The following is an 11,682-nucleotide window of genomic DNA, read 5'->3' as shown; positions in this document are numbered from 1 at the left end:
AGGCTGGCCTTGAGCTTGCTTTGTAGCCCAGGCTGGTCTTGAACTCACAATGATCCTCCTGCCTCAGCCTCCTGAGTGCTGGGATTACAGGTGTACACAACCATGCCCAGCTTCTTTTTTTTTGAGACAGGGTATTGCTGTGTAGTTCAGCCTGGCTGCAGACCCACAACACTCCTGCCTGAGCCCCCTGAGTGCTGGGATTCCAGGCGTGAGCCGCCATGCCTGGCTGTCAGCCTTCTTTCTCTGCGGAGACACATTACCACACGTAAGGTTGGACCTCCTGGCCTTTCTGCTATTTCTAGACAAAGAACACTGTATCCTGGAACAACAGCTAAAGATTAACAGGGAGTATACTGTTTGCCACAGGTCATCTAAGTGTCTTGCATGCCTCATTTCCTTTAATCCTCACACCCTCTTATTATCCTTCTTCTAAAACGGAAGCACAGAAAGATGAAGTGGTTTAAACACCACATGGGCCGTCCAACTCACTGGGAGAGCCAGGGCTCAACCACAGGCGCTTTCAAGTCGGAGACTACACTTAAGCACCTCTGGCACTCAGGATTCTGATGCACCTCGGGCCTGCATGGGGAGACGGGGCGGCTGTCCCTCCAGACAAAATGTGACAAGCGACACACACATCAGCTGCAGTCCTGTGGTTGAATGGCGGCCAGCATTAACTAGCAAAGCTTGGCTGTGGATCACTTCGTTCCCGACCCACTGCTGTCCCCTGGTGGTTTCCCCAGGAAACTCAGGTCCAAGAAAGCCAAGGGTCCAGGGAAACTGCTGGCCTGAAAAGAACCAGATCAGATGAACTATTCGCTCGTAAGGAGTGTTGACCTGCACTGTCAGAGTGAGAGGTTTCTTCCTTTGGTGCCAGCCTAACAACAGCTGACTGTCCAGGGTCCCCATTACTTAATCATGAAGCAGGCCGTGCTTGCTGGGCCGCCTCGAAGCTGGCGATGGTGCCCGGATCCAAGGCAGCAACTACGCGTCCCGTGACTACACGTGTTACTGTAAGGGCAGGAGACGCCGAGACTTCATGGTGCTACTGCGCTTGCTGTCACATTTTGCCTTTAAGCTTCTAGGCCTTCCCCGCCCGCCCGACGGCTCCCAGATCACTGCGCCGCACCCCTGCAGACGTCATTACTCAGCTACAGGGTGTCTGTCTTTCAAGCGGGCTCAGTGGTGCAGGATCATACAAAATAAAGAACAAGGTCATTTTGTGTTAAAAGACTAAGCAAAAAGGGAGAAAAGGCAGTTTGTTTCTTTCTGTGGTATTTTGGAGATAAAAGTCTCACTTTGTAGTTCAGGCTGGCCTTGAACTTGAGGCCATCATCCTGCCTCAGCCTCACAAGCGCTGGGATTCTAGGTGTGTGCCGCCATGCCTGGGTGAAAAAGGTAGTTTCTGAGAGTCGTGTCTTCTCTGGAGCCATGGAATTGGTTGCCCATCTTCATGGATCTAGCAAACTTACTGTCTAAAAGAAGCAGATAAGGGGCTGGGGATTTAGCTCAGCGGCACAGTGCTTGCCTCACAAGCGCAAGCTCGTGGGTTTGATTCCTGGTACCGGAAGAAAAAACAAATAAAAGCAGCAGATAACCACAGCCCAAATGCAGAAGACTTTGTTTTTTATTTATTTAAAGATTCAGATGCAGCAAAAGGATACAAGTTAATATTGTTAAAAAAAAATCAAATTTCCGCTAACCAAGCACTGTCTTTAATGCTAAGACGGGACAAGAGACGCAGGACAGCCACAGAAGTGTCGGCGAGCGGAGCTAAGTTTCTGCTGTAGAACACCTCTCCAGTGATCTCTGGATACACAGAGGACAAGTCACTACTGCTGAAGCCACGGGGCTGAAGGTGCTGTCCAGAGCCACAGCCGCTGGCCGGGGGCGCTGGCTTCGGTGAGGCACTTGGAGCTGAGGAACCTGCGGACGTAACAGCCACAGCTGCACGGAAGTGGTCTGGAAGGTGTTCTCAGAGCGCAGCACCGCCCTCGAGCAAGTTATCCCGAGACCCCTAAGCGACTCCTCCAGTCCTGTCTGCTGGGCTCACTCTCGCCCATCAGCAAAAGCCCGTGAGACAGCTGCCGGCCCTCACAGTCCGACTTTCTGCCCTCTCTGCCAGCTCTTTTACAAAGGCTACATACAGGTCTGAGATCTCGAGAAGTAAGTGTTTTTGGAGGTTGTGAGGCACACTCCTTCATCTCGTGGCACTGACTGAGCTTCCGGTCTGATTTCCCTCCGTTCTCCCTTCCCGCTACCCTGCCCTCTTACCCCTGTGGAGACATACTGGCATCAAACGCTTCTAGCCTTTGATTGCTACTGGGACTTCCCAGCAGAAGAGATTCTGGTTTTTGTCATCCAGAAGTTCCCATTTCACCACCAGTTTTATCTAGAGAAAGAGAAAAAGAATTGGGAAAAGTGAAACTAGGATTTGACCCTAACCCAAAACTGGCTTACCCGTGTTTCTAAACTGTAACGAACCACCTAATTCCTCACCCTTTTCTTCTAAGACCAGGAGGCCACTTCGCATCTAGACACTGCCTGTGGCCTCGAGCTCAGAAGAGCAACCAACATACACCTCCTGTGACTTGGTGCTAACACGCAAGAATCTAATCAACATCTCAGAGACTTCTAAAGCATTCTTCTCTGCGATCAAGGACACGTAAAGAAAACCTTTCAAGAAAATCACTTTACATTTAGATAATCGTGCAGGTATCTGACAAAGGGATTTCAGCACTCTTCTCCTCATTGCTACCTTTAATGCAGGTTCACTCCAGTACCACCTACTCGCAAGTGCTTGGCAGGAAAGGAAGAGGTAAAGGAGGAACAGGTCAGAGGGGAAGGTGGACTCTGGAAAGGTAAAGGGGAGAAGGGAGGGTGGAAAAAGTTTCCTCTCTGCAGCGGAGCCTGCAGAGTCTGATGGAGAAGCCAGGATTTCTGAGGATGACGCTGAGGTAACCTGCACCTTGAACAGCTTGGTACCTGGCTAAAATCTTTTCACACTGCACAGGCTTTGGTGTTAGAAGACCCAGCTCTAAATCTGGGGTGCCAGGTTTCTTTGTGGAGTGGGCTCTGTCCATGTCGTAAAACATCAGCGTTAATCTGTCAGAGAATCACCTCCATGCAGGTGGTCCTGAGGAGCAAGTGCAGTGCTGCGTGTAAAAGCAGCGTCGTGAGGCTCCCAGCTAAACATCAGGCCGTGGTGAGAGGACGGAGCACACAGTGAAAAACCCCTGCCCTACTGCAAGATTCCTAGCACTTCGCTTATCTCCCTTTTCCTCTGGCATCTGCTTCACTGTCAGAGACAAGGGGCCCTTTATCCCTACCTTTGCTGTCTGCTCCTTGCCTCAGATTTCTAATCCCGCCCCAAGGTCTCGGGCGTCCTCGACAGCCGCGGCACTTACGTCAGGGTATTCGCTCTTCACCGGCAGCTTATTCAGGTAGCTATAGGTCTTGCCTTTTTGGATGGGGCAGGTGATTCCACTCTTACAACCGTCAGGCTCAGGGATGGGAAAGGGGATGGGCACCTTGAACAGGATGCCGTGCACGAAGGCTGTGCTATTTGTAGACTGAGTATCTAAAAGAAAAAAAGAGAATCAGGTGAGAAGGAAACAGTGTATTTATAAATTCTAACTTAAATCTTCAGATGTATTCTCAAACAACAGCCTGGTGATACTAGAAAATCGGAAAGCTTTGCCTCTCAATTCCTAGGGTCTCTGCAGTTATGTGTAGGATCCAGCACGACACAAACCATCAACAGGCAAGAGCTGTTCTTTCTCCTCCCCCGTCTTGCCCTCCGCGGCCCCTCAGCTTCTCAGGATAATCAGAGCTCCCGGGATGAATAACCTTATCTAGCAAGGTGCCTGACTTCTGACAGTAAACTTCCCGTTTGCTATTTATACCAGCTTCTACTAAAGAGCATCATGTGCTTTAAATACCAAGTTCTGTGATGACAGTGAAAGAGAGAACATTTCAGAGACCCGGTTAAGATGGGAAACAGGTACATTTCTCGGTAGCCTCTGCCTCCATACCACAAGCCGGTAGGAGACGTACGGCATCATGAAATTAGGGCACTCAGACGTAGGCGCTGGCAGGGTACTTTGGAGACGCAGGGCTGCTTTCGTGCTTCCTGCTGGGCTGGGGAGACTTCTGTTTGGAAAGCCCATCCCTCCAGCTTGGCCAGGGGTGCGGCTCATGCCTAACATTTGAGGCCCTGGACTCAAATCCCAGCACGGCAGTGGGGAGGCGAGGGGAGAAAGAAAAAGGAAAAAAAGAACGCATACGCTTCCAGGTGAGAGGCGAGGAAAAAAAACAGGGAGCTCAGATCTGCAAGTAGACTTCAGCCTTATGAATACGACATGATAGGAACTCTGAGGTTCCCCAGGAGAGTATCTAGTTTCATAGAAAACTAGGGGATGGTTCAGGGCAGATGTTCTGTCCAGAAATAAAAATTTTACATTTATCTCAATTCTTGGGAGTCTGGAGGTGGTGAAAGCGGTACAAGAAGACAATCTAAGTTTCAGTACTATGTCTTCATGTTGAAGAACGAAGCTCAGGTTTTTTGATGGTTTCCTACCTTACAGAGACTGTTAAATATGAATTGCACCTTTTGTTTCAGGTGGGTATAGACTTAATAGCTGAAAGGTAGCTTTCTTGAAATAACATTTTCTTCCCTGGTTTTTCAAAACGGGGTCTCACTGCACAATTCAGGCTGGCCTTGAGCTCACTATGCATCCCAGGCTGGCCTCAAACTTGTGGCGATCTTCCTGCCTCAGCCTCTCTAGTGCTGAGATTACAGGCGTGCACCATCACACCTGGAAGAAATAACATTTTGGAGGAGTTCCAAAGTTTACAGAATTGGGTCTACAGCCATACCACCCTGAACACTCCCGATCTTGACTGATCTTGGAAGATGAGGAGGGTTGGGCCTGGTTAGCCAACGTTTCCAGAATCTGAGTCTGTACTAACACTCACAGTATGTAGCTACAGCTGACATTCCCATGAAAGTCTGCTGTGCAACATGGGCCAAGACAGGACAGAGGTAAGACAACCCGCTGACACAGAGAAACTACCCCTCTTAAAGGAAGCCCAGCGACCACGGACTCCGAGTAAGAGGCATACGGGGACCCAGTGTGAGAAGGGTGTCCAAGGGCTCGGTAAACTCCAGCTTTGCACAAGGTGGAAGACAGGTCCGAGTTCCTGACGGTCACGTTCTCCGCCCCTACAGCCCCTGGGTGGTCCTTCCAACAGCTGGTGTTTACGTTATGCTTCCGCACTAAGGCAGGGTGAGAGCCGGGTTACTCACTGCTGGTAAAGGTCACGTTGACACTGTAGGTCTGTCCTTTGTTCAGCTCACATGGTTGGGTGGGACATGGGTTCACATTTACCTCCTTTATAACTCCAACCTCAGAACCTAAGAAAACATTTAAAGAAAAGGAATCAGAATAGGTGGAAAGGCATTCCAGGGACCAGGGAGGCCGCCCACTGCCCAGCGGGCTTGGCCCTCCTCCCCCAGTTCAGGTGCAGCACTCTCTGACTGCTTTCCTGGGATGGAACCTTCAGGGCAATGTACAAGTGAGAGACAGAACTGTGTTGGGCGAAGAGGCACAGCCCACAGTCCCAGCACTCGGGAGGCCAAGGCAGGAGGACTGCAAGCTCGAGGCCAGCAACATAGTGAGTTCCAGCCAACCTGGACTACATAGAAAGACATTGTCTCAAACAAACCAACAAAAAGTGAGAATTCTGGTTCATCTTACTCCTAAAATCATATCCTATAAATTGGGCCAAAAGGACATCACTCATTTCCTGATGACGAAGTTAATATTTGTCAAATATCCAGAGACCATGTGTAAACGATTATATTAAAGGGATTAAATTATAACCCAAGAAACTCAGAACACTCCAAGATTTAAAAAAATTTTTACTTTTACTAGTGCATGTTTGTGGTACATAATGATTACATTCATGGGGGCGGTTGGTACATTTACATAATACATCTTATTTCGTTTTACTTCTTCTCCCCCTCCTCGCTCCAAGATTCTTCTTCTTTGTTTTTAACTTTTGTTATTTTTGTGGCAGAGTCTCAGGTAGTTCAGGCCAGCCTTGAACTCACTATGTAGCCCAGGTTGGCCTTGAACTTGCAGTGATTCTCCTGCCTCAGCCTCCCGAGTGCTGGGATTATAGGTGTGTACCACCATGCCCGGCTATTCCTACAATCTTGCATTGCATTCCTAATACAAAAATTTAAATTTAAGCCTTGAAAATGTTTGCCTCAATCTTCTTCTGAATGTTTTGTTAAAGTATTCTTGTCTCCCCTTTCATTTTCTAGGGAAGAAAAAACAGCTGGAAGGCAAACCTGATGCCCGAAACTCCACCAAGGAAGGCAGAAAGAAGTTAGGCCACCTTTCTACCCCTAGTCCTACAACGGCAAGTGCTGCTTTAAGGGGTTTGGTGTTTGTTGGGTATTTGTTGGGTTTGGTATTTGTTGACAGAACCCAGAAAAGAAAAACTCTTTAAAAGTTTCTTTTAGAACTTTAGCTCCCGAGTTATTCATTTTGAGGCCTGATGGAAGTTGCACCATGGGTAGCAAGGATGAAGGGAAGCTGAAGCACTTGAGGAAAAAAAAAAACCTTACAATCTAACCTCCTGTTTTAGAGGTTAGAAAACAGAAAAGCATTAAGATTACCATGACTTCAGAAGAGACCTAGTATAGCAAAGGCAATCCTGGGCAACAAAGGCAAGGCGGGGCATCAGCATTCCTGACTTGAAATTATACTACAAAGCTATCATGATAAGAATAGCACAGTTTTGGCAAAAAACAGACCAGAGGATCAGCCGAACAGATTAGATGATGCAGAAACAACTCCAAGCACATTCAGCCACCTTATCTTTGACAAAGAAGCCAAAAATCCTTACTGGAAGATAGCCTGTTTAATAAATGGTGCTGGAAAAACTTGCTTTCCACCTGCTGAAGACTAAAACTAGACCCATTATCTTTCACCACGCACTAAACAAAAATCGAAATGGATCAAAGATCCAAAAATTAGGGGCTGGGGATTTAGCTCAGCGGCAAAAGCGCCTGCCTGGCAAGTGCAAGGTCGTGAGTTTGGTTCCCGGTACCGGAGAAAAACCAAAAAAAAAAAAAAAAAAGATCCAAAAATTAAAACAGAAACACTAAATCTACTGGAAGAGAAAATAGGTAGAACTCTTGAAGACATAGGTATAGGCAATGACTTTAGGAACAAAACCCCAGCAACACAGGAGCTATTATAAAGAATCAACAACTGGGATTTCATCTTATTATAAAGCTTTTACACAGCAAAAGAAACCATCTACTGAGTGAAGAGACAACCTACAGTGTGGAAATTATTTTTGCCAGGTGTTCCTCAGACAAAGGACTAATATCTAGAATACATAAAGAACTAAAAAAAAGAAAAAAATCAGACCTCCCCAAACTTACAGACTCATTCAAAAAAATAGGCATCTGCAATGAACAGACACTTCTCTGATGAAGAAGGAGAAAGAGCAAACAATATATATGGCAAAAATGTTCAACATCACTAGGCATTCGAGAGATGCTTTTGTTGGCTTCTGCCACCCTGAAGTGTTGCCCTGTGCCATGCCACCCTGCCTTGGAGCCAGCTGATTATGGACTGAAACCTCCACAAACTGTGACCTAAATAAACCTTTCCTTCCTTAACTTTGGGTGTCAGGTATTTTGTCTCAGCAATGAGAGAAAAGTAACCAAGACAGCAAGTAAGTGGACTGTGGAATTTAAGAGGAACCTTAACAGAAGAATGACCCTAAATATGACCCTTAAGAGAGGATCTCTCAGTAGTCTGTGTAAATAATATACTCTAGTAATTTTAAAAAAGAGAAAAAAAAAACAGAAGAGAACAGAGGTCAAGATCTTTATAGTTTCAGGAAAAACTTAGGGCCCAAATTAAACAATTACACGTTAATCAAAGTTGGGCTGATTCTCGCAGCCAAGGGATCAGAAATACCAGCTGCGTCAGAGAACAATGGTAGAGTCGGGGGTTTTTCCTCCTCTGAGGTACTTATTTGCCTAGATCTAAATTACTGCTGAAAATAGTTTGCAAATACTACACACTTTTAAAAAGTCAGTCAGATGTGGGAAGGTGCTGGGAAGTCAGACACAGCAGCTCTGACCTCTCGGTGTTGTTTCAATGCAGCAGCAAAAGTTGATTCAGGAGGTCCAGCTCAGGAGCCATCCACCGGAAGCACCGAGGAACAGCACTGGACACTCTCTGCCAATCTGAGCTAACTCTGCAAGGAGCTCAGACTTTTCCTACTTGCTAGGTAAAGGAGGATGCTGTAAATTATAAAGTGTATGTACGGAGTTCCCCTACTCCACACCTTGGGAGACCAGGCCCAGGGAAACCCATCTGTCCCGACACAGGGTTGTAAAGCCATGCACGTGGCACCAGTGGTAGCGCAAGCTTCAGTACCACCATTTCCATTTGCAGCCTGGAGCCCAGCTGCTCCTGGTCTGTCTCCATCTCTCCCACTCTTCTCCAGTCAGTGGTCCCTCGGGGTTGACTGCAGACCCCTGCCGATGCAATGTGTATCTACAGATGGGTGCTCACTTTGGGAAGCCATGCTCTCCAACATGTGTCTCCAAGGCAAGGAGCAAAGCTTTAAAAAGTTTTTATAACCAATAAAGAAAGTGCTCTTTGTACACCCCCCCCCCACACACACACGTCTAAGTACAAATCGCTCCTGAAACTGGACAGCTGAGAGGGCGCAGGCAGACCCTCGGGCCGCTGTCTGGGGCTGAAATCTCGCTTGCTTCACTACTTCCTGCGCAAACTCCAGGCACTTCACGTCTGGGAGTGGAAAGGGTGCTCATCCTACAGGCAGGAGCTGTAACACACAGCCAGGCCCAGGTAAGAGTCGGGAACGTGGAGTGCGACCTGAGTCCTTACTATGTGCATCCTGATTCAGTCCACGAATTTAACCTGGAGTAGCTGCTCTGCGACGGGTTGGCAAGTCCCTCCGTGACACCGAGGCTGAGCTTCTCACCCTTAAGTACACTGCAGCATGGAGATTACTGTCCCAGCTAACACGGACCCCTCCTGTCTATAAGCAGAAAGTGCGAAGACGGCAGGTGCGCTGCAGGTGGGGAGTACACTGTGTGCTCTGCAGTCCAGACGGCTCAGCACCGTGAAAGGACAATGGGGACAGAGCCGCTCAAGCGCAACACTTTGGATATTCTGCCTGTTCCTGCCCTTAGGCTGAGAGTCCCTGGCAACTACTTCTATCATCACATGGCCAACGGCCCCGCCTCAGTCTGTACATGGCCATCTACAGTGTCTTACCCTTGGCTCGCTTCTCCCTCACAGTGAAAGTTCACAAACTACACACGCTCAGCTCCCTAAACAGTTAGAGAAGTACTCACTTTCACCCCATCCAGTCTCTCCTGGATATTGAACTGTTGAAAATCAATGCTTATGTTGACGCATTCCATGTCCAGCTTCTGCCTGCTTATTTGAAGGCTGTATAGTGCTTATAGCTCTTTTATCCAGTTTTTTGCTAACAACAGGTTCTTGGTCTTCAGTAGAACAAAGCCCTCGGCTCTAACCTGCAAACATTGCAAAACTAAAGTTGGCCTGGTCCCGCTTCTCACTTGAGAAGTCCCACTCCAAGGAAAGGCGAGTAGAGTGGATTGCAAGATCTTCTGATGTGGGTGCTCAAGTTTTTACATTGCATTTCTCAATTCAAAAGTAAATCGAGAGCCCAGTGTGGTGGCACATTCCTGTAATCCCAGCACTGGAGGCTGAGGCAGGAAGATTGCTTCAAGTTTGAGGCCACCTTGGGCTACACAGTGAGTTGAAGACTAGTCTGAACTACACAGCAAGACCCTGTCTCAAAAAAAACAGAAAAAGAGTAAACTGAAAATCTGTGATGGGAATTCTTCAAGAAGGTCTTCCCATAGGTTGTACTGTCTTTTTGCCCCAAAATGAACAAAACAATTGTAAGACTTATTTCAGCCCCCTCCTTCCTTTCCTCAGGAAGACCCACCAGTTTCCCACTGCTCACAGCTGTGAGCTTTGGGCAAGTTACTCTGTGTCTTGGTTTCTGCTTCTGTAGAACAGACTGTGAGGACTGAACGCTGGCTTCTGGGTTTAGCGGAGGGAAAGGCAGTGTGTGGGAGCATAGATGAACCGTTCAGGCTCCAGTCTCCTGCCTCAAAGAAACAGCATGTGTTAAGTGTTAGTAGGTCTTTGTTCCTCAGTCACTCCAATCCCCCTCGCCCCCAACCTGGTTTTTGTCTCAACATAAATTCTGATGGCATAATGGGGAGAATATATACTCCTTCACTTACCTTTTCAGCACATTTTATTAAGCAGTTACTCCTTGGACACTGGGAATAAAGGAGCAAACTCCTCTTGGTTACTTACTCTGCTATGTGACTTCGGACAGGCTACCTAACATCTCCGCAGTCGAATGCGCTGCCACTGAACTATACCCCTTACCTAAGGTCTCTGGAATTCAAGGACTGACTAGCTGACTTCCACATTTCCTCCTGGTTTAGGTATTTTTACAAAATCAGTATCACTGCACCTTTCAACCTCCAACCTTCCGACAGAATTGTACAGTTCTGCTTAATAATTCTACAGAATGAACTCAGAGTTTCTATGCCTGTTGCATTGTTTTTTTCGGTTTGTTTTTTTGTTTGTTTGTTTTGTCTTTTTGAGACAAGGTCTCACTATGCAGTTCAGGCTGGCCTTGAGCTCACTTTGTATCCCAGGCTGGCCTTGAACTTGCAATGATCCTCCTGCCTCAGCCTCCGAGTGCTGGGATTATAGGCGTGCACCATCACGTCCTTTTTTCGGTTTCTCTTGAGAAAGGGTCTTGCTATGTAGCCCAGACTGGCCTCGAACGGGCGGCGATCTTCCTGCCTCAGCCTTCTGAGTGCTGGATATTAGACGTGCACCACCACGCCCAGCTGCTTGTTGCATTTTCCAACAAAGATTCCAACCACGGCGTGGAGAGGGAATGATGTGTCACAAGATACGATCAGACACATGAGTTTTACGGGTGGAAAAGTGACGAAGAATCTGACTGACCAGAAACCGACCCAAAACTCCAGCCTAAAGGAAGGTGTTTTGTAAGAGAATAAATCATGAAAAGGGGAATTGACTTTTGACTTGTCAGCAAAAGGGAAATTAAGAAAGGCAAAGGGATCAGGGGGGCAGGGTGGGGTGGGCGCACTGACCAAGATGAAGGGCAGAAATAAAACCCCAGCCCCCGCGGTGGATACCGACGTTCAGTGGTCTGCCCTACAAACTTTGGAGAACTGCGGCAAAAGGTCCATCTCGGGATCGGCCGGGACCCCCAGAGCACTCGGGGCAAGGAAGGAGACGGCTGTGCGCGGTCAGCCTTGCTCCAGGCTGCTATCTTGGCCCCCCAGCCCACTCCCCCGGTCCGCGGAACCCGCCCAGCCCAGCCCGGGGCTCCGCGCGGCGGGGGCTCACCGCAGTCCTTGTACTGCACCCGCTCGGCGCGGCCGGCGGCGAGGCACACCAGCAGCAGGAGGGCGGCGGCCAGAACGCGCATGGTGGGCAGCGAGGATCCCAGCGGCAGGAAAGACGCGGCGGCCGAAGTCACAGGACGAAGTTGTGGGGGCTGGCCCGGGGGAGGCCAATCAGGCAGCCC

The 11,682-nt window shown here is 48.4% G+C and overlaps 1 protein-coding gene across 3 annotated transcripts; it reads right to left on the bottom strand.

Moving 5' to 3' along the window:
• Positions 1-1,609: 1,609 nt before the first annotated feature.
• Npc2 (Niemann-Pick disease, type C2) lies at positions 1,610-11,682 on the bottom strand (the record flags this gene model as incomplete). 3 transcript variants are annotated; one of them, XM_013507152.1, is given in 6 exon segments in its annotated part: positions 1,610-1,926; positions 2,275-2,392; positions 3,408-3,580; positions 5,309-5,416; positions 10,045-10,206; positions 11,502-11,682. In XM_013507152.1, coding segments are annotated over 5 exon segments (612 nt in total). In that variant the 3' UTR covers positions 1,610-1,926; positions 2,275-2,305.

The sequence above is a fragment of the Chinchilla lanigera genome, unplaced genomic scaffold (genome assembly GCF_000276665.1).
Source record: "Chinchilla lanigera isolate Chin_1 unplaced genomic scaffold, ChiLan1.0 scaffold00122, whole genome shotgun sequence".
NCBI lineage: Eukaryota > Metazoa > Chordata > Mammalia > Rodentia > Chinchillidae > Chinchilla > Chinchilla lanigera.
Note: the sequence above shows the minus strand (reverse complement) of the source record. Positions and strands in the feature narration are given on the sequence as shown.